The sequence below is a fragment of the Moschus berezovskii genome, chromosome 19, assembly GCF_049115385.1.
Source record: "Moschus berezovskii isolate FMDL1 chromosome 19, NW_MosBer_1.0, whole genome shotgun sequence".
NCBI classification, from domain to species: domain Eukaryota; kingdom Metazoa; phylum Chordata; class Mammalia; order Artiodactyla; family Moschidae; genus Moschus; species Moschus berezovskii.
Genome location: NC_142478.1, coordinates 43,065,500 through 43,089,246, shown reverse-complemented (window position 1 = coordinate 43,089,246; position 23,747 = coordinate 43,065,500). Strand labels below are relative to the sequence as shown.

General features: G+C 36.5%; 1 protein-coding gene across 10 annotated transcripts in view; it reads left to right on the top strand.

Moving 5' to 3' along the window:
* RAPGEF2 (Rap guanine nucleotide exchange factor 2) overlaps positions 1 to 23,747 on the top strand; it is a 265,728-nt gene that overhangs the window by 135,370 nt on the left and 106,611 nt on the right. For 8 of the 10 annotated variants that reach the window (XM_088828045.1, XM_055405062.2, XM_088828046.1 and 5 more), the window contains 3 exons: positions 11,221 to 11,296; positions 13,166 to 13,333; positions 15,679 to 15,696. In XM_088828045.1, coding sequence (XP_088684171.1) covers positions 11,221 to 11,296; positions 13,166 to 13,333; positions 15,679 to 15,696 — 262 coding nt within the window. The remainder of the gene's footprint in view (positions 1 to 11,220; positions 11,297 to 13,165; positions 13,334 to 15,678; positions 15,697 to 23,747) is intronic. The other 2 variants (XM_055405066.2, XM_055405065.2) reach the window with 1 other exon arrangement.

Genomic DNA, 23,747 nt, shown 5'->3' with positions numbered 1-23,747 from the left:
CTGACAAAGAATTAATCTCAAAAATATACAAGCAACTCCTGCAGCTCAATTCCAGAACAGTAAACGACCCAGTCAAAACATGGGCCAAAGAACTAAACAGGCATTTCTCCAAAGAAGACATACAGATGGCTAACAAACACATGAAAAGATGCTCAACATCACTCATTATCAGAGAAACGCAAATCAAAACCACAATGAGGTACCATTTCATGCCAGTCAGAATGGCTGCTATCCAAAAGTCTACAAATAATAAATGCTGGAGAGGGTGTGGAGAAAAGGGAACCAACCCTCTTACACTATTGGTGGGAATTCAAACTTGTACAGCCACTATGGAGAACAGTGTGGAGATTCCTTAAAAAACTGGAAATAGAACTGCCATATGACCCAGCAATCCCACTCCTGGGCATACACACCGAGGAGACCAGACTTGAAAGAGACACATGTACTCCAATGTTCATCGCAGCACTGTTTATAATAGCAAGGACATGGAAGCAACCTAGATGTCCATCTGCAGACGAATGGATAAGAAAGCTGTGGTACATTTACACAATGGAGTATTACTCAGCAATTAAAAAGAATACATTTGAATCAGTTCTAATGAGGTGGATGAAACTGGAGCCTATTATTCAGAGTAAAGTAAGCCAGAAAGGAAAACACCAATACAGTATACTAACGCAAATATATGGATTTTAGAAAGATGGTAGCGATAACCCTATATGCGAGACAGCAAAAGAGACACAGGTGTATAGAACAATCTTTTGGTCTCTGTGGGAGAGGGTGAGGGAGGGATGATTTGGGAGAATGGCATTGAAACATGTATATTATCATATATGAAATGGATTGCCAGTCCAGGTTCAGTGCATAAGACAGGGTGCTTAGGTCTGGTGCACTGGGATGACCCAGAGGGATGGGATGGGGAGGGAGGTTTGGGGGCGGAAAGATCTGAAGTAAAAAAAAAGAAAAAAGATTTCAAATATTTTATTAACCTTTGTTTACCATGTCTTCATATCTTCCTTGTTCTTTCACCCATACCTCTAGTCACTTCATTGTGGACTTAGTATAGAAAAGAGATTGATTCCAAGTTAATCAGTGGTGTAGTTCCTGATGCTGGGAAAGGTTGGGGGCGGGAGGAGAAGGGGACGACCGAGAATGAGATGGCTGGATGGCATCACCGACTCTGTGGACATGAGTTTGAGTGAACTCCGGGAGTTGGTGATGGACAGGGAGGCCTGGCGTGCTGTGATTCATGGGGTCGCGGAGAGGCGGACACGACTGAGCGACTGAACTGAACTGAGTTCAGTCATCAAACTTAACTTCCTTTGCCCCTACCATGGGTTCTTTTTTGGGCAAAGTGGAGTTACTACTTTTTTTTATTGAAGTCCTGAATTTTGCCAAAAAAACTCAAAACCTTTAAAACAAACAAAAGTCTTGATAAGTTTCTCTGATAATGCATTTTTAAAGAAATTGTGGATATGCTCATGTGTATCACATAAAATATGTCATTTTAATCATTTCAGTAGTGTTACAATCACACTATTGTGCAATTAATTACCACTGCTTGTCTCCAAAACTTATGTTCCATGGCTCCAAACAGAAACTTTGTAACTATTAGGCATTCCCCTAACGCCTGGAAACCTCAAGTTTACTTTCTGTCTTTATGAATTTGCCTATTCTAGATATCTCATGTAGGTGGAATCTTATGCATTATTTGTCAATTTGTGACTGGCTGTGGCACTTAGCATAATGCTTTCAAGGCTTATCCATGTTGTAACACTTACAAGCTCTTTAGTCCTTTTTATAGCTGAATAACACTCCACTGTCCGTATATATCACATTTTGTTTATCCACTCATCTATTGTTGGACACTTGTGTTTTTCACCTTTTGTTATTGCAAAGAGTGCCGCAGTGAAAACTGTTGTACAAATGTTTGGGTCCATATGTTTAATATTTTTGGATGTTTATCCAGGAGTGGAATTCCTGGGTCTTCTGTTAAATCTATGTGTAACTTTTGGAGGAACTACCAAACTATTTTTCACAATTATGGCACCGTTTTACATTTCCACGAAAGTTCCAGTTTCTCTTCAACACTTGCTATTTTTTTTTATTATTATAGCCATTCGAGTATCTCATTCACATGTAGTATCAGATAGGAAATGGTATCTCACTGTGAGTTTTTGTTTTGTGTGTGTGTGTGTGTGGGGGTGTGTGTGTGTGTGTTTAGGATTTGTTTGTTTTTGTCTGTCTGGGTTTGTTGCTGCGCTAGGGCTTTGTCTAGCTGCTGCGAGCGGGAGCTACTCTTTGGTGTTCTGGCTTCTCATTGCAGTGATTTCTCTTGTTGCTGAGCATGGGCTCTAGGTTCATGGGCTTCAGTAGCTTTGTTGCTTGAGGCATGTTGAATCTTCCCAGATCAGGGATTGAACCTGTGTCCCCTGCATTGGCAGGTGTATTCTTAACTGCTAGACCACTGGGGAAGCCCGTTTTGTGTTTTTATTTATTTATTTTTCTGTAGAAATCATAGCCAGGATTTACTAATCTCAGGGACGGGGGAGCCTGGTGGGCTTCTGTCTATGGGGTCACACAAAGTCGGACACGACTGAAGTGACTTAGCAGCAGCAGGACACTACATTCTGGGGGAGAGTGGGCAACTTGGTGAGTAGCTTCTTGTGTTTTTGATTTACTTTTTTTGATAACTAAGGGTGTTGAGCAACTTTTCATGTGCTTGTCAGTCATTTGGAGAAAAGTCTATTCAAGTCCTTTGCGTATTTTTTTAATTGGGTTGTCTTTTTCTTGCTGAGTTGTAGGAATTATTTACTCTGGATCTTAAACCCTTCTCAGATATATGCTTTACAAATATTTTCTCCTATTTTGTAGATTCTCTTATCCATTTCTTGATAATGTCCTTTGCACCAAAGTTTTTAATTTCGATGAAGTTCAATTTATTTAATTTTCCTTTTGCTGCTGATGCTTTTGATGTCATATCTGAGTCCATTGTCAAATCCAAGGTAATGAAGACTCATCCCTGTTTTTTTTTTTTTTCCGTTAGAGTTTTATGGTTTTTGGCATTCTTACTTAGTCAGTGCTCCATTTTCAGTTTAATTTTGTATGTCCTGAGACGTAGGGGTCCAGCTTCTTTGTTTTGGTGTACTACTTAAGCCAGTAGTTTAATTGCAGCTTTGTAGGAAGTTTTGAAATCAAAAGCATACTTTCTCTGACTTTGTTGCTTTTTAAGACTGTTTTGGCTAATTAGGGCCTCTTGCAATTTTTATATGAATGTAAAGATTGCTTTTTCTATTTCTGCAAAAAAATATTTTGGGGAGGATTTTGGTGGGGATTCCATTGAATTTGTAGGCCACTTTGTGTAGTCTCTTTGTTGTTCAGTTCCTAAGTCATGTCCAGCTCTTTGCAACCCCATAGACTGCAGCATACCAGGCTCCTCTGTCCTCCACTATCTCCCAGAGTTTTCTCAAAAGTCATGTCCATTGAATTGGTGAAGGTATCTAACCATCTCATCCTCTATTGCCTCCTTCTTTTTCCTTCAATCTTTCTCAGCATCAGGGTCTTTTCTAATGAGTCGGCTCTTTGCATCAGGAGGCCAAAGTATTGGAGCTTCAGCATCAATCCTTCCAATGAATATTCAGGGTTGATTTCCTTTAGGATTGTCTGGTTTGATCTCCTTGCAGTCCAAGGGACTCTCAAGAGTCTTCTCCAGCACCACAATTTGAAAGCATCAATTATTCAGTGCTCAGCCTTCTTTATGGTCCAGCTCTCACACCTGTACATGACTACTGGAAAATCCATAGCTTTAACTATACAGACTTTTGTCAGCAAAGTGATGTCTCTGCTTTTTTAATGTGCTGTCTAGGTTTGTCATAGCTTTTCTTCCAAGGAGCAAGTGTCTTTTAATTTTATGGCTGCAGTCACTGTCTGCAGTGGTTTTGGAGCCCAAGAAAACAAAATCTGTCACTGTTTCCACTTTTTCCCCTTCTGTTTGCCATGAAGGGATGGTACCAGATGCCATGATCTTAGTGTTTTGAATGTTGAGTTTCAAGACAGCTTTTTCACTCCTCATTATTATTTAATATACTTATTATTATTATATTATATTATTATATTATATCATTATTATTTAATATACTTATCCAAGGCCCAGAGAGATGAAGTGACTTGCCTAAGATCACACAGCTAACTGGTAGTAGAGTGTATTGAGGAACAATATTCTCAGCTACAACAGCTGCTCTCTTTCCATTATATCACCCCCTGGACTCTAAATCCCAAGTCAGTAAGGGCTTACTACGTGTTAGTTCCTCTTCACTTTCTGTCATTAGGGTGGTGTCATCTGCATATCTGAGGTAGTTGATATTTCTCCTGGCAATCTTGATTCTAACTTGTGAGTCATCCAGCCTGGCATTTCACATGATGGACTCTGCATGTAAGTTAAATAAGCCGGGTGACATTATACAGCCTTGTTGTATTCCTTTCCCAATTTTGAATCAGTCCACTGTTCCATGTCTGGTTTTAGCTGTTGCTTCTTGACCTGCCTACAGGTTTCTCAGGGGACAGGTGAGGTGGTCTGGTACTCCCGTCTCTTTAAGAATTTTCTACACCGTCAAAGGCTTTAGTGTAGTCAATGAAGCAGATGTACATGTTTTTCTGGAATTCCCTTGCTTTCGCCATTATCCAGCGAATGTTGGCAATTTGATCTCTGGTTCCTCTGCCTTTTCTAAACCCAGTTTATACATCTGGAAGTTGTTGGTTCACGTACTACTGAAGGATAAGTTGAAGGATTTTGAGCCTAACCGTGCTAACGTGAAATGAGCGCAATTGTATGGTAGTTTGAACATTCTTTGGCATTGCCCTTCTTTGGAATTGGAATGAAAACGGACCTTTTTCAGGCCTGTGGCCGCTGTCACGTTGGGTGCAGCACTATACCAGCAGCATCTTTTAGGATTGAAAAAGCTCAGTTGGAAGTGCGTCACCTCCACTGGCTGTGTTCATAGTACTGCTTCCTAAGGCCCACTTGACTTCACACTCCAGGATGCCCGACGCCTAGTTGAGTGACCACATTATTGTGGTTATTTGGCTCATTTAGACCTTTGTATGGATGTGAGAGTTGGACTGTGAAGAAAGCTGATTGCCGAAGAATCGATGCTTTTGAACTGTGATGTTGGAGAAGACTCTTGAGAGTCCCTTATACTGCAAGGAGATCCAGCCAGTCCATTCTAAAGGAGATCAATCCTGGGTGTTCATTGGAAGGACCGATGTGAAAGCTGAAACTGCAATACTTTGGCCACCTCATGCGACGAGTTGACTTACTGGAAAAGACTCTGATGCTGGGAAAGGTTGGGGGCGGGAGGAGAAGGGGATGACAGAGAATGAGATGGCTGGATGGCATCACCGACTCTGTGGACATGAGTTTGAGTGTACTCTGGGAGTTGGTGATGGACAGGGAGGCCTGGCGTGCTGTGATTCATGGGGTCGCGGAGAGTCGGAGACGACTGAGCAACTGAACTGAACTGAACTGAGTATAGCTCTTCTGTGTATTCATGCGACCTCTTTTTAATCTCTTGTTCTTCTGTTAGGTCCTTACCATTTTTGCCATTTATGGAGCCCATCCTTGCATGAAATGTTACCTTGATATCTCCAATTTTTTTGAAGCTATTGCTAGTCTTTCTCATTCTGTTGTTTTCCTCTGATTCTTTGCATTGTTCATTTAAGAAAGCCTTAATTATAAGACTTAAAAAAGATTGCATTTGATAGGAGTAACTTCATTTCTGACAGTCGCACCAAGGAACATTTGGAGGAGATCTTAGTCAAATGACTTTGGAACAGTCTTTCTATTTCTGACTTTTCTTAAAGCCCTCAGGCATTGTGAAGTAAAGTGAAGTGCAAGTCACTCAGTTGTGTCTGACTCTTTGTGACACCCATGGACTGCGGCCCACCAGGCTCCTCTATCCATGGATTTCTCCAGGCAAAAAGACTGGAGTTGGTAGCTGTTCCATTCTCCAGGGGATCTTCCCAACCCAGGGATTGAACCCAGGTCTCCTGCACTGCAGGAAGATTCTTTGCCATTTGAGCCACTAGGGAAGCCAGGGATTGTAGGTGTACTTTTAAAATTAACTAAGTTCTTATTTAATCTGTATCATTTCTAAATTTCCTTAAGTCATGATTTTAGCAATCTAAATAATACCAACTTTCAGCTGCTGTTAATGACTGAATGAAATATTCTTTTAATTTATGCCTCTGGTTTTACAGGAATCCCTTTGGTTATCCTTAAATTTTTTGTTGGAAACTTTTCAGCTCTGTGGTTTTCCCCTTAGAAACTTTTCTAGCCCAGTGCTCTATTGTAGATTTATGTGGTTTTCTATGATGGTATGTATGGTCATTTTCAGGTTTTATTTTTCCTAGTGTGTCTTTCCTTTTGAGGTGTATCTTTGTTTATTATTTGTTATTTATTATGCATGCAGTTTGCTGTGCTAATGACTTGAAAGACTTCTAGTTTTCATTTGACTTCTAACTGAAACCTGAGAACCCTTTGTTGTTTGGTCTTATCTTACATACTGTGTATATTTGATCACTTTTCACATAGAGTATTTCCATGTGCAGATTGGGTCTTTACTGCTGTTTTACATGCACATAAAACTTTATAAAAATGACTTGTACTTTATTCTTACCAGCTTTGTTGTGTGCTATACTACCTAAATGTCTGTCATTTGCAAACCTGAAGATTTCTGTCCATTTCTTTCTACTAAAGCAGCTAAATATTTAAACGAATTGATCTTAGTATTTTTGTCTCCTATTTGTTTCTATCTGGTTTTCTTTTTTTTTTTGGCTGTGCCATGCGGCTTGCAGGATCTTAGTTCCTTGACACGGATCAAACCAGGGCCCAGAAAATACAAGAGTCCCAACTACGGGACCACCAGGGAATTACCCTGTTTTTTTTCTTTTTCTTTATCTCTATACTTGTTTTCCAGTATCGTATTTTTAAAAGTTTATTTATATAGAACTTGATCAAAACTTAGTAAATAATGGTGTTTACTTACTTTTGTTCATATTTTTTTGAGTCAAAGAATCAGATAGTAGAAGCAGAAGTATTTTGTGGGCTTAATGGATTTGTAGCTGACATATTTCATTCCTACCTTATAGCTTCTGGATCATAAGCTAAGAGTAACTCCTCTCTGCAGTGGAGCCAAAAGGCCTTTCATTAGCCCAGCGAATGCATTCATGAACTATACTTGTCTCTCTCTCTCCTTCTTTTTTTTTTTTCCCCTACATTACTCAGCTTGTGGGATTGTAGCTCTCCAACCAGGGACCTAACCTGCACCCTCAGTAATGAAAGCCCAGAGTCTTAACCGCTGGGCAGCCAAGGAATTCCTTATGCTTTGTCTTTTTTGAGGCCACTCTTTCCTTTTGGGTTCTTGACTGTGTTTGAAACAACACATTTTTGGATAAGTGATGTAATCTATTCTCCCTTGGTTGAATGTATTCTCTGTACATTTGCCTTTTCCCCCTCAATGTAGTCAAAGAATTAATCTGATGGGAGTCTGTTATTTCTCCTATGGTTTGCATCATTGTGACAATCAGTAGAACTTGAGTCTTTTGTGGCTCCGAAAGAGTTTCATTAGATTTTAGCACAGCTCACTTTGTAAAAGGTGTAGAAATGTTTTTTTTGTGGGTTTTTTTGAAGCACATATTAGGGGATGCAGACTTTTCATCCCTAAAGTAATAGTGTTAATGCAACTAAATATGTGAATGTCACCTCAGCCATAAAGTTCTGTTGAACTAGTAGCTAATTGGTAAGAGGATTAACAGCCTAAATTCTGAAGTAGGGAGTTGGTGGTGTAAGAATTAGGCATAAAATAAATGCCATGTAGTTTATTCAAACGGATGTTACTACTTTTGTTGTTAAAATTTATAAGCAACTCAGTTCTAGCAGTTTTTAAAAAAATAATTAATCTTTTTGGCTGCCCTGGGTCTTTGTTGCTGCATAGACTTTCTCTAGTTGCAGAGAGTGGGGGCACTCTACAGAGTGCAGGCTTCTCGTTGCGGCGGCTTCTCTTGTTGCAGAGCATGGGCTCTAGGGCATGAGGGCTTCAGTAGCTGCAGCACGTGGGCTCGGGAGTTGTAGCTCCTAAGCTCTGGAGCGCAGGCTCCATAATGGTGGCGCATGGGCTTATTGAGATACTCCATGGCAAGTGGGAGCTTCCCTGGTCAGGGATCAGATCCATGTCTCTTGCTTTGGCAGGCAGATTCTTTACCACTAAGCCTCCAGGGAAGCCCAGTTCTAACAGTTTTTATTTTTTATTTAGTCATATGAACATTGTATGTATTACATACATTTGATTTTTTTTTTTTGGCAGGCAGATTCTTTACCACTAAGCCTCCAGGGAAGCCCAGTTCTAACAGTTTTTATTTTTTATTTAGTCATATGAACCTTGTATGTATTACATACATTTGATTTTTATTTTTAGTACATGAAGTTTTTAAAAAAGAAAACCACTCTATCATTACTTTTGTGACGCTTGTCTGGTTCTATAATTTAATAGGAAAAAAGCTTAGAGTCATATGATTTTCTTTGGATTTTAATGTTGTTTTATTTAGTAATAAACTTTAAGCATGCAACATATGTTTTTACCCAGTCCTATAACAGGATTTAAATGGGCAATGATGGGCTTGAAACCTACTACATATTTTACTAATACATTGAGATTATTCTTAATTTGTAGTGTATCATTAAATTATAAGCATCATTGTAAAAAAATTAAATTGCAAGTAAGTAGTTTCAAAAGCTAGAAGCAAATTTGTGTGTGTTGAGGATTTTCTTATAATTTTAGTGGTGTTTAATTGTTAAACTAAGAGAAGAATATTTACAATTTTAGGTCATTTTAATGTGAAATAACATGACAAAGAGGATAAGATAGAGTTTTACTATATTTTTCAGCTTAAAAAAAGCACCTTAATATGTGTATGCTTATGAGAATGTGTATGTGTGAATATTTTAAAAGGATTTTTCAAATATGGTAAGTATGACTCTTTGATTTCCATAGAAACAGAATTTTGGAGCAGGAAATGACTTAAGTGATGGCCTAGTCTCACTGATAACCTTAGAAATGAGTGTAGTTTAGCCTGTGAGGATAGTCAAGCTGGTTTGCTGGAGGTCACAAGCTGATAGAGTGAGAATGTTGGCTTACCTGTTTTCTTCCTCAAGCGAGCAAGCAAGCAACTCACTTTAGTTGTCTCTGACTCTGAGCGACCCTGTGGACTGTAGCCTGCCAGGTTCCTCTGTCCATGGGATTCTCCAGGCAGGAATACTGGAGTGGGTAGCCCTCCTCTAGGGGGTCTTCTCTACACAGGGATTGAACCTGTGTCTCTTAAGTCTCCTGCATTGGCAGGCCGATTCTTTACCACTAGCGCCACCTGGAAAGCCCAAACCTAACTTCTTTCCCTAACCCAAGTTGTGTTCTAATACGTGAAACATTCTGTACTACCATGACACCATGGTACTACCAATTCATACCATGAAAGTTATGAATTTCCTATGGAAATTTTCATAGTAGCCACTCAAATACCTAATTTACTTGAGAGGAAAATGTTTGATAAAATAGTTTTTTGGTATAGAGTTATTTTCTCATATTTTTCTCAAAGGTAGATTATTAAACATGATTACTGTGACTTCCCTGGCAGTCCAGTGGTTAAAATTCTGTGCTTCCACTGCAGGGGGCACAGGTTTGATCCCTCATCATTGGGAGCTAAGATCCCACATGCCCCTGCTATACATTCTACCCTTATGCCCGCCCCCCCCCCCCCAAATTAAAGTTACTAAAATGTTGACTGGAAGGAAGAGAGAATTTTTGTAGTGAATGGGCAGGGGTAGGTGGTATGTTGGCAGAACAAATAATGACTACTTAGAACTCCTCGTGGCTCTAGTTGGCATATATCTATGTCAGAGAGAATGAATCTGTGCTAGTGTTAGGTGGATATTTCCATGGATAAGGCAAGGTACCCTGTCTGAGGTCACCAGTACAGTTTTCAGGAGAAAAAGGGCTTTTAAGAGTGCATGTCCACTCAGGTCACTTGTAATTGAAAGTCCTGAGTTGAATACCCATTCCTTAAGCTGATTTAGAATAAGTAGATATGAAAATTTAGAAAAATACATTTTTAAGTGAAAGAAATGTTTAACCTAAGCAAGTTAAGTTATAGAAGAGGATTATATGCATTTTATACTTTGTATGTTGTTATGGTTTGCCTTTATCCAGTTCCCACGCCTGTTGTTTAGTTGCTAAGTTGTGTCCAACTCTTTCGTGACTCCATGGACTGTAGCCCCCTAGACTCCTAGTGGAGTACATGAGATTTTCCAAGCAGAATACTGGAGTGGGTTGCCAATTCCTTCTCTGTTTAATTGTGTTGCTACTACTTGTTTCATAGACTGTGTAAATATATACATACTTTCCTTAGGATCCCATTTTTGGAATTAAATCAGATTTGTTCCCCCATGCCCCTTTTACTTATTTCTGTATGTCAGCTTTTTATCTGAGATTCACTTTGTAAGATTCTTTTATAAGCTCTTAGTAACTCTAGTATATAAAATTGAAATGTGTTCTAACTACGTTTGATAAAAATCATACTAGTGTAGGCTGCAGTGACTTATGTCTCCTGTTTCTCTGTATTTGCTATTGTTACACTTTTTATTTGGAAAGCTTACTTTTATAGAGTTGATAAGTAGTCTCAACTCCGATTATTTAGGAACTTTTGCCTTCCTACGTTGTTTCGTCTGTGAAATGATAAATAGCTAAAAACTGTGTATAAGGAATTAGAGGCCACAGTCCTTAAATTTGTAAAATTCCCTTGGCATCCAGTCTTTTCCCTTGGTTATTACATGGCTAGATAGTTAGCAACTCCTCAATGGTCCCACCCCTGTTAGGATATTCTAAATCTTCACATAACTGGGAGTGAACTAAAACAGCTAACAGAAAACACATTCACAGCAATTCTTCAGTACTTACATTGTGAATTCAAAAAGATTATTTTGGAATTTTCCAGAAAAATATGTCTGAGATTTAAAAATTTGAATGGTTCCTTGTCATTCTGTGTAAATAATGGTTTGAGATAGTTTCTCTTTCTTCACTGTGCATTTTTTTGTAGTTGTTTTGTTTATTTTTATTCATCTGAAGGGTTAGCCTAAATTCACGATTTGTATTTCTTAAATCTTTTTTTTCTTTCTAGTTTTGGCAAGCGTTCTGCAGGAAGCTTTAGGCGTGGCTGTGAATGCATTGTGTTAGAGCCTTCTGAAATGATTGTGGTAAGAAAACTTCTGTGAAGACTTTTTCCCCCTGAAAAAAGTTATGAAATAAAAGCATTTTCACAAACTGTATATAATAGTGTATTATATATTTTATAACTTTAGATATATTTATTTCATAACTTTTACGTTTGAGTTCATAATCATTATCATTATTTATGGGATTCAGTTAAGTGAAAAAGAAAATTTAAAGCAGGGCAAGCACCTAAGTATTTGGTGCTTGAACTGTATAAATCTATGAAAATGCCATTTAACTGAAACTTGAGGAGAAAGTGTAGGGTTTTAGATCTCCAAATATTGACTGGAATGAGGTACTTTAAATGAGTCACAGTGATACATATTCAGGCAACAATTCACATAAGGAAATCACTTAATTTCCTTTAACTAATTGAAAGAAATCTGGGGGAATTTTATGCTGGTTAAACATTCTGTTGAGATATTTAATCTCTCTTTTTAACCGTGTGATTTTTAAAAAATATGCTGAGATAAGATACATGCAAAAAAGATAATGTTAAAAGAGATATTAGCAACATAATTATTTTTATTGATGCTTTTTTTTAAAAAAAGCTTGTCTTGTTCTTAATATATAAGCATTTAAAGATAGGAGAATATGTACCCCTTTAAAAAATCAACCACAAAAATAAAACTGGAGAGAGCACTCACTAGAGACTCACTAGAGACTAGATTTGAAGTGCATTATGTTTCCCATCCAGCACCTATCTGGGAGGGGAAACTTTGTCAATAAATGATGTCCTAAAATAGATGATGATGGGAGTTTTTTATTGACATTTAATAAAGTATTTGGTAAATAAATCTGTTTTCAGATGAGAGGTAGGTGTTTTCCCCCACGATGGAGTAGAGGAATTCCTTAGAGATGGGAACTTCCTCACAAAGCCAGTGGAAACTTTTGGTGAAGTTTCACAAAATTTACTGTTAAGTAAAAATGTGGCATGGTGGTGAGGAAAGATTTAGGATTGGAAGAGTGTAGAGAGATACGTTAGACTCTCCAGCCATGAGTCTTAAAATGTGTTTTAGATATTTCCTCAAGAATCTGGTCTCTGTTACTGTTATTTTGTGTTTATCTGAAGGATTTTTGATTTGTCGAATTCTTGAGGATTGTGTACTTGTCCATATACCAACTACCAAGTTTGCCAGTGTGAGAACCATATGAGAATCTAAATATAGTATATTTCTTCTTTCTGTGAGCAATCCCATTTTCCTTATGTAAGCATGATGAGGGTTAGCCAAATGTAACTTTTCTTCTCTGTTAGTCCATTCATCACTTTCTAAATGTTTAAAATGAGGAAATTGTTTTTTGAAAATAATGCTATTTATAAAAAGAAGAAACTGAATCCATAGAATGAAAGTAGGAAGAAAAACCCTTAAGTAATCTACCAAAGTCATTCTGCTAGTAGTTGTGTCTGAGTCATTAGGGATTTGTTTTTTTTTTTTCTTTTTCTTTTTAAAAAGACAAAAACCAGATTTACTCCGTGAGAGTTTTTGTGCTTTAGCTAAGACAATGGAGCTGTTGCTTTCATAGTATGTGGTGATGTATCCTGTGAGATCTTTCAGTAGTAAATCAGGACAAAGACTACTGAAAATATCCTTCCCTTTGAAACTACAGGAAATTCAGGAGTTACCCATAGTGTCCTAAGTGGAACTGAAAATGCCTCTCTTATAAAGAAAAGTTACTCAAAAGCAATTAGTTCCAGAGAAGCTCAAAAGCAGTTGAAGTCTGTCGAGATAGTTTGTCTACAATGTCTTTGCACAATGAATGAATGTGGACTACCCGTAAGTTTTATTCTGCGTCTAATCTTAATATGGAACATGGTGTTTGAGGAAATGAAATTTTGGGGGATTTTATTTCAGGTAGACTATATGGATGAAAATGAAGAATATTTTCAGCGTCAAGCTTCTCACCGACAGTCTCGAAGGAGATTTAGAAAAATCAACCAGAAAGGGGAAAGACAAACTATTATTGACACTGTGGATCCTTATCCTGTGGGCAAACCACCTTTGCCTAGAGGCTATCATACGGTAAGTTATATAAGTATAATAATTGTATTTATCTTTATAATTTTTTGCCAGGAGTTTTGTGAAAAGATGTGAATTTTCTATTTTTGACAAGTAATTTCTTTCTGTGGTATTACTTGTCCAAAGTGCAGATTTTTCTGGAAACACACATAATATGACTAGTTAAAGGAACCTTGAAATAAGTTGTCAAAAGATATTGTTTAGCCTTTTAATTTCTTAAAATGCTCTCAGGATCAGATTTGGGATCAGCATGTATAATTGTAACTGGGATACTTTTTCTTACCTTAATGTAAAATTTTGTCATCTTCCTCCCCATTCCCAATGACTAGTATCATACCTATTTTTTAATTCAAAAGTTAGATAGCTAAAATTTGCTTATTCTCGTAGCTTTTCATACCATTGTGTGAATATTATCTGAGAATTTTTTTGTTTGTTTAGTTAAATTGTTTAAATTGCTTAATATGATGACATGAGAGCTTAATTTGAAAGGTTGCTTCTTTAAATTCCCAGTGTAAAGATGATCTAAAGCATTTCTAATAGGTTCAGAGGTTCTCTTCAATGGTTTCACCCACTTAGTTGTCATTTATTTTATACACGTTAGGTTAATAAGCTACTTTTTATGTTTGAGGAAACTGAGGCAAAGATAATGAGCGATTTATACAAGACCCCAGCGTAGTCAGCGTGGGAGACTTTGACTCCTTTCTCTCTGCTTGGGTGCTTGTGTCCATGTCGTCCGGGGGCCCATACAAAATTGTGGCAAATATGTTGGAGGGTTTCTATTTTCAAGGAAAAAAATAACTTGAATTCTTACACATCATAATTAGGTCAAAGATGGCTTACCTATACTTACAATACTATTAAATGAGTACTCATTTTTGAAATTAATTTTAAAATGAAAATATGAAAAAATAAAAGTAGGTAATTCACAGCTATTTTATAATTTCTCATTTGTTTTTTCCACCTAGCCTCTTTGTTTTTGCAAATAAGTATGAATGTAAAACATATGGGAAAATGTATATAAACATAAAATTATGTACTTAATTTTCTGGTAACTTGAAGTGATGTATTTTATACCCACACTTCATGTGTTCTATTTCTGAGAGCTCTTTGTATTTGAATATTTAAGCAGTTTTGACCACCAGCTATCTGCCTACTCTTCTTGCTGCCCATGCACGATTTTAATTTAACATGAATTTCATAGTTGAATCATTTCATTGAGCTCCTTTGGAAAGGGTTGCTTTTGCTCATCATAAAGCCAGCTTTGTTTGCCTGTTGGAGAGACTTAGTATTTTCTTTTTTTTTCAAACCTATGAAAGGTTTTTTGTTACTATTGTCTATAAAAGAAGGTAGTATTTTTAGTGTTGATGTAGTATCATGGAATAAGGAAATATGGATTAAAAATATTATACACATTAATAGTACAGACTACTCATGCTGTTAATACTCTTTCTGCTTTGGAATTATTTTTCCAAATCATATTCTATGTTAAGATATTTAGCGGCAATGTGAGTTACTAAAAATTTCATATTAAGGCTGATTGGTATGATTTTTTAGTTATATATTCCTCTCACTTAACTTGGGAGGGTCACTTTATAATTATTTCTCCTATCCCCGCATTTTCCCCCTTTATGGAATTCTTTGCTCACCTCCTGTACATGACTTCTCTTTTTTTAATCTGATTTTTTAAAAAAATGTGTACTTTTTAACAAGATTACTTTTTTTTTTAGTGGTTTAAAAAAATGTTTTATCTGGTCAACAGGCCAGAAAATTTAGTACCACGGTGAAAAATTTAACTTGCTTAGTGATGAATCAGGTACCAGTTTACTAATATATGTGACATGTGTTAATTCAGATGGGCAACAACAGAGTCATAATTTAAAATATTGAATCCCATCTTTTCATACAAATTGCATTTTATTCATATATTATTATTTTATCTAAGTACAGAATTTTAACATACAAACAGCAAAAACATTTTGTTTTGAATTTTTGGTACCTCAGGGAATAGAGAATTAAGTGAAGAAGATCATTATTCTTCATTAGCCCTAAGTCACCTTTACTTATTCTGAGCAGAAATACTCATTTTGAAAGAACTAGGGTAGGAAACCAGTTGAAAAATTTTTTGAAAAGGTTCATGGTCCTACATTACTGATGATCTCAGTGGTTGCAGGTACATTTCAGGTGCATGGCTAAGGAACATAAGGACATCATACATGTAGTCAATGCTATATGGTCATTCTTAACCTGATTTAACATGATCTTCATTTTGGCAGATGTACTGTAGCATGTCTGATAATGTCATCTTTTCCTTTCCTCCTCTATGGCACTCATTTCATTTTGGCTCAAAGGAATGCACTAAATCTCAGGTATTGTAATTTGTGTGGTCTCCTAATACTAACCTCAGTTCATTTGTGAGTTTGCATTGTAACTAACAAGTTTATAATATTGATGTGTTTTGCTTGGTCTTGTTCTTTTGTATTTTGCCCTGATTTAGTAAAATCTCTTACAACTTTGAAACTATCAGTGGTTTAAGTGATGTCACAGGCTGCTTTATTTGTGCAGACATAGGGATAAATTGCCCACTTTGTTTGAAGAAAGAATAAAACTGCAGCCTACATAGTTTTAAGAATGAGTGGAGCATTATTCTTAACTAACCTGCTTTGTGCTTAAAGAAATGAAGAAAGACAGGCCGAAAGACATCATGGATGTTTCATTGCTTTTTGTGTGAAAGTTTTATGGCAAATCCATTAGACATTTACATATTAAAGGCTATAGGTGAAAGCTTTAAATTTCAGGAATCCCAATGTAAGAGCATTTTGGGAGACCACTGGTAAAATTTTAGTCAGAATAACAGCTTAGTCAAAAAGGAAATAAGAATTTAAAATCCACTTGTATTTTCTTATTTGTGCTTGATTTTTAACCAGATTTCATGCTTTTATTTCATTCTATGTTTTAATTGAGTCCTGTAGTAATTTGTTTGCTCATTTCTTTCATGCCAGTACATAACTAATTTACATTTTCAGTATTACTCATTTGAAATTTTGGGTCAAATTTGGGGTTATCAGGGAATTTGGAGTCAGGGAAGAAAGACTGATTTCTCTCTAAAAACTTTTTATGGTTGTGTTTTCCTATTGCCCAGGAAAAAGATCATGGATAATTTAATTCACATCAGAGGAGGGCTACTGTCAGTATAGTATCTTTGGCTATTATAGTAACCTCACCTAAAAGCATAAAATATTTGTACAACTTTTCAAATTAAAATGAGGCTGTTACTTTACATTCTTTGTAAGAAGATGCATATTAAAATGGCACAGGTGACATGATTGCTTTACTGTGTTTTAGAAGCACTGCTAGTTTTTCAGTGATGTGGTAAATCTTTAAAAAATGATAGTTTTTAAATTTGATAAAATTTTGATAAAATTATATACTTTTTTCCATCGCGCCTGTGTTTTGAGCTTTTGTCTGGTATATACCTAAAAGTATGTAACTTTACTATTTTAAAAGATACTGTTTTAAAATGTAATTATTCCTCTTCTTTTTCATTGATAATATGAGAAATTACAGTTAGTCTAATTCCCATTTAGAATTAGGAATTGAATTGAAAATGTGCACTAAATTACAATGTATACCTTATGTACACTTTTTAAACTTAGATGTGTTACAACAGTTTGACAGATTATAATTTTCTTCAGTAACACGAATACTCATATAGTCCATGTAGAGTGTTTTCAGGTCACCTTTTCAAGGCAAGTGTATGAGATTTGCAGAGAATAAGCATTTTAAAATGCAGTGAGAAGGCAAGATTGGAGATGGCTTTCATTAGCATTTTCTTACATTTTGATGAGTTGAGTTGAAGCTGTATTTAAGAATGCCAGAAAATAGGATGCGACATGAATTTTCAGTCTTCTAGTGGGTGAAGGTGGTAGAGGGGCAGGTCATGGATAAGATTCTTGGCAGAGGCTGGAAAATTGGGGTCATTCCTGTACTGATTTGGAACTTTGGACAAGTTTACCTTGTCAACAGGTTCAGAACAGGATGGGGAAACCTGTTTATTTTACCCCTAATTACAGACTCTTTCTGCAGTCATGGGTAATTTATTTTAGAAGTTGGGTGGGTAAGAAAATCTGAGTTCCTTAATAAAAATGGAGAGGAGAAGTGGAAAGAAGGACTTAAAAGGCCAATATGAGTGCACGCTCAGCCATGTCCTACTCTTTGCGACCCTATGGACTGTAGCCCACCAGACTCCTCTGTCCGTGAAATTCCCCAGGCAAGAATACCGGAGTGGGTTCCCATTTCCTGGGAAGCCCCTAAAAGGCAGGGACTGTTGATCTGTCTGTTTGATCATGGGGTTCAGGGTTCTTCTTATGTGCATGTTAGTATAGGCTGTCTTTCTGAATGCACTGTTTATTTTTGACAATGGATGCACCCACGTGGACATATCATTGCCACGCAAGTCCATAGTTTTTATTATTGGTGTATGAAAATATTAAGACATCATGATCTTTGAATTAGATGGATAGATATTACAGCTTCTTTTTATTTTTTAGGATTTATTTGTCTATGATTGCGCTCGGTCTTCGTTGCTGCATGGGCTTTCTCTAGTTGCAGGGAGCAGGGGCTGCTCTTTGGTGTGGTGCTTGGACTCTGGGCCCCACAGGCTGCGGTAGTTGCGGCTCAAGGGCTTAGTTGCCCCATGGCATGAAGGTCTTTCTGGATCAGGGATCGAACCCATGTCCCCTACATTGGCAGGCAGATTCTTAATCACTGGACCACCAGGGAAGCCCACAGGTTCTTAAATGCATTCTTATGTTTTATTTTATTAAAACATGTATATTATACAGAGATATTAGACTGAAGACTAAAGAAAGCTTGTCCTGTTTACAGTGTGGAGTTTATGTGTACCAACTGATGGTTCCTACCTTTGCAGCCTTCCTGGGCTGGTTGCATAATTAGATGCTCTCCACACTTTGAGGTTCTTATTGACTTCCCACCCCTACTCCTACTTAACTCCCAAAATGTGGCTTTACTTCATACTAATTTGAATTAGGATTCAAACACAATGTAACATGAAACTTACAAAGTCTTGATCAATGAAAAAATTTTGAAATAACAAGAACCCATTGGTCATAGCTTCCAGGCTTCCCTGGTGTCTCAGCTTGTAAAGAATCCTCCTGCAATGCAGGAGACCCCAGTTCGATTCCTGGGTCAGGAAGATCTGCTGGAAAAGGGATAGGCAACCCACTCCAGTATTCTTGGGCTTCCCCTATGGCTCAGCTGGTTAAAGAATCTGCCTGTAATGCGGGAGACCTGGGTTCTATCCCTGGGTTGGGAAGATTCTCTGGAGAAGGGAGCAGCTACCCACTCCAGTATTCTGACTTGGAGAGTTCCAGAGGCTATACAGAGTCTCAAAGAGTCGGACACGACTGAGTGACTTTCACTCATCGGTTATAAAAGAAGTATCTCCCACAAATTCTGTTAGTAATCCTTTTCTACAGTGGGAATATATTCATCAGGGCACTGTTTAATAATTATATATTGAATTTTTCAGTGGATTAGGCTTATTTTAAAGTTCTTAGTGCAAGTATACAAAAGTAATAACAATATTTCATAAAATTAATATAATCTAAATTGAATACAATGTAATATAAAACATTATGGGATTAATTTTTTGTTATAGTCAGTGATAAGACAATATCTTTAACATGTAGCACCAATGTAATAAGCCTTATAAAAATGAGTCCTATTTTTAATAAGATTATCCTTCATAATAATGTAAGACAAGTCCTATTTCTTCTAATGGTTATAGAATCATTCCTAGGTTATATTTATCTTATATATCTCTGAAGTAGATTTTTTTTAAGTGATAAGATTTAAGTTGGTTTCATCTTCAGTTAAGGACTTCCTGGTAGATTAATTATAAAAAAGCAGATATTGAAACATGAAAAAATTACAGTGTTTGTGTGATTGTGCATGTTTATTTGACTTTAGACTTTTTGACTGGAGCTGTTGTTCTTGTATTAGAAATAAACAATATTTTCCCTCATGTCATGGCTTTGCTTTGTCACGTATTCTTTCTTACTGAGGTCTTCCTACTTTAAGCCAATATATGCTACTTATCAGTTAGAACATGTGTTGTGTACCAGTGACTTGTGTATCTACTAAATTTCCTGGAATATCTAGGTCTTAGGATTTTAACGTCTAACAATCAGTTCATATCTCACTTGACAAATTTGTTCATATGATGATATTCACCATTTGTTTATATTCATATAAAGAAATTATTCAAGTATAGGAAAACTTCTTAATTGAGTAGTTTTATTCTGCATCTTTCATCAAGTGTTTGTTTGCTTAATTGAATCTAAAGACTTTGTTTTCAATTTAGTCATTTGTAGCTCTCTGAATTACAGTAGGTTGGAGTTTCAGAAAATTTGTGTGTTCTCTTTCTTGTATCATACAGAGGAAAGCTCAATATTTTCATTTATGTATTTTTATTCATTTAATGAATATTTAATGAGTATTCACCTTACTTCAAGGTTGTGCCAGACTCCATGGCCATAAAGGTGTACATGACAGACAGAGTCTGCCCTCCTTGACTTTACAGTCTCACACAGAATACAGATAAATCAATGGGCAGCTAAAAGTGAAGGGAATTCAGATACTGTGCAGACTCAAAAACCAGGCTTCTTGAGCAATCAGGTATGGCTTCTTGAATGGCCTTACTATCTTGGCTCAAAGGAAAAAGCCCAGTAAAAGTAAATGTGGAAACAGAATTGGGGAGTGAAGAATGAAAAGAGGGGATGTGCACAGACTGTTAGAGAGGAGTGGTAGCTACACTGCCACCAAGAAAAAACACCCCATACATTCTGGTAGATGCTATTTGCTGTGTGCATGCCTTATATTTTACATTTACTTCTAAGACTCTTTTAAAGAGAAGTGTCCAGAGTACCCTTTTTTTTTCATGCTTATTTTCAGCCGGTTTACTCACCCCTCCTCACCTGGATCATGTTGCATTTTAAAACCCTGCAGAAAGCTCCCTGTGGAAAGGTCTCTGAACAATAGTGGACATAACAGCACTGTGCTGTATGCACTGCATTCCTGGCAAAATGCAGCCTCTGAAAGCTGCTGCGGTGGTCTCAGTCTCCTTGCTTTGGGGGGACCGTTTCTCTTTCTTGCAGTTATAATCAGGTATTTATGTTGATTTAATTTATACAGATTGAGAAATTACCCTATCGAGTCTGTTTAGAAATCGAAATGTAAATCAGGAAATGGTGTAAAACATGAAATGATTTATCTCGCGCTATTAACAGCAGGCATTGCAAATTCATGCAAGGTGGTTGTAGTGTGCAGCATGCTGTTTACACAAGTTTCAGCTTCTGTTAGAGGATGTCTATTTTTATATATGACATCATCGCTGCTGCAGAACTCCCGTGGCCACTGGGATTTACTGTTCTTTCATTCCATTCTGAAAGAAAGCTTGTATTGATGTCATAATTGGACCCATCTTTTGGTTGCACTTGGAAATTGAAAGTAATAAGGATGTTGTGTAGCAAGTCATGCAATATTTCAAGCAATTTATTTGTCAGAAAGATCACTGCCACTTTGTCTTGCCTCAAATTGTGAACATTGATGGCTCTCTGTGCCTGTTCATGTTTTAAATATACTTGGCTAAAATTTAACTTTTAGTTTCAACAGCAAAGGTCCTTTCATCTTCAGCCATTTCATCTCTTATGTGATTTTTTTCTTCCTTCCTTTATTTATTTATTTATTTAATTTTTTGTCATGAGATTTTGCAGTGTTACATGCTGATTTGAAAAATGTCTTTTTTCTTTGGAAAAATCTACTGTGATATTCAGACCTATTTCCTCCCAGTGCTGAATTAACCTTTCCTACCAGTATTGAGTGGATTAAGTTATCCAAGTTGTCTGTTTTCACTATTTGCAATATCGGGGTACTAGAAATGTTCTCTTTTGATTTTGAATCCTGTGTTAAAACATCATTGACTTGAAATACCTTTCTGTTAGTTAGAAGGTATTGTTGACTGACCTCTGGGAGAAACTCTAGCATGTGATTCAATGTATGGGTGTTAGGTTGATATTACTTGTGAAATGAAAATATTAATGATTCATATTAAAATACTTTTTAAACACCTACTAGATTTTGTACATTTTTATGTACATAAATTTTCCTCCTTATCCTCTCAAAAAATTTGTCATTATTTATATCTCAGTAGGAAACTTTTTTCCCTTTCTTTTACAAAAACTAGGAACAAACTTACTGATTAAAAAAAAAAACAGCTTTATTGAGTTAGAATTCACATGCCACACAGTTCACCTATTTAACTTTTTTTTCTTGTTTTATAAAAAATATGTAACACTAAATGTACCATCTTAACCATTTTTAAGTGTACAATTCAGTGGTGTTAAGAGTATCAGTAGTAACGACTGACTTGAGCATACCCAGTTAACAGATGTACCTTTCAGCCTTGGTGATTGTTTAAATTACATGTAGACTGAAAAACAACTTTAAGATATTTTGGAAAAAAAATAATTACAGAATCTATTGGGGAAAAAAGCCATACTGAACAATTGCTTGTATTAGAGCAGTTTCTTGTGGACTTAGTATGGAGTCAGTAGTCTTTATTTTTCCTATGTCTTCCTCTCTCTCTCAAGTGTAATGTTGATGGTGGTTGGATGTGAGAAGGGATTTAGAACTGCTCGCCTAGAGGAGAAATCACGTGACCTCAGAGTGGGCTGGATCTGCAAAATGAATTGCTAAGTGCAGTAAACGATGGGGTAATTCCGAAGGGAAAAATTTGAAGATGAGAAAGAAAGTATTTGGGCTGTCTTGACTCTTACTCAGATATCTGTGAAGATCGTAGTGTTAATTGGTCACCTGTGGTTTTGATACAGTCTCGAAGGCATTTAGGAGTGTCAGAAGATAGGTTAAAATCTTAAAATAAGTTGATTTGTGTACTTCTACTTTCTATCCATTTCTTTATACAAAATTTTAAACTGAATCTTCAAAGACCTGTTTGAATTATCAGGAATTTCAGAATACTCAGAAGTGTTATTAGGAAAAAGATCATGTTGCCATTTGTTAATTCTGAAATAAGCACATCCCAGTTCTCTAATGCAGAGAATGCTTGGGCCTCAGTGATGTTCTTGGTGATACTGATGCTTTTGACAATAATGGGCATTCTTTTTTTTTTCAAGGATGAATTTTTTCTTTATTGATTTATAGTTGATGTACATATTACATATTACAGGATACAATGTAGTGATTCACAGATTTTAAAAGTTATACTCCATTTATACTTACTATAAAATATTGTTTTTCAAATGTTAACCCATCCCTGAGTTCCTAGGGTAAAAGCCACTTGATTATGACACATTATCCTTTCGGCGTGAGTTTAACTTTCTCAAATTTTGTTTAAATTCTTTGCATCTATGTTCACAGTTTTTTTTTTTTAATTAAACATTTTGTGTTGGAGTATAGCTAATTAGCATTGTTGTGATAGTTTCAGGTGAACAGCTCAGCCAAAAATATATGTCTCTATTCTTCCCCAATCTCCTCTCCTATCCAGGCTGAATAATGGACATTCTTAACAAGTTCTTCAGTCTTTATATTGCTCCTTGGTGCAAAAGTTTGCCTAACTTTTGGGACTGACTTTAGTTCCATGGGGAGAGTATGGGCAGTTAGTGTTCTTGCAAGTGGGTTGAGTGTTTAGAAAGTTCAGCTGAGGTAGGATCTTACTGGGTTTTGTCTTCAAGGAATGTAAGGACAGCTGACAACTGGATTAAAAAAAAAAAAGAACTAAGAGGCTGATTATTTTCTGGTTCATCTCTCGGAGCAGCAGTTGTCAAACTTCTCCATCTGAGGACTCCTTTACACTCTTAAAACTTTCTGAGGGCTCCATCAGCTTTTGTTTATATGAATTATCTATATCATTTCTTGGCATGTTAGAAATTGAAACTGAGAAACTTAAAAATATGTATTTGTTGGCTAATTAAACGTAATAAGCCCATTTTAAGGTTTTTTTTTTTTTAAGTGAAAGATGATTGTATTTTACAAAACAGAAAAACACGTAAGAAGAGTGGTGGTGTTTTATGGTTCTGTGAGTCTGTTTAATGTCTGGCCTAATGGAAGACATCCAGATTCTCATTTCTGCTTCTATTTTCAGTCTGCTGTGATGTGTTCTTTGGGTTAAAATGTATAAAGTATGGAAAGGGAGGAAGGCGTCTTCAAATAATTTTACTGTTAAACTCCATCAAAATTTGACAAGTGGTAGTTCCTCAAAGGTTCCATTGCCATGAGGAATATAACACCCTGTCAATAAACTTTTAAAACTCGTCCTTACTGACACATGGAATAGGTCTTTCTACTCATGTGTGATTTTATAATATCACACATTGGTCAT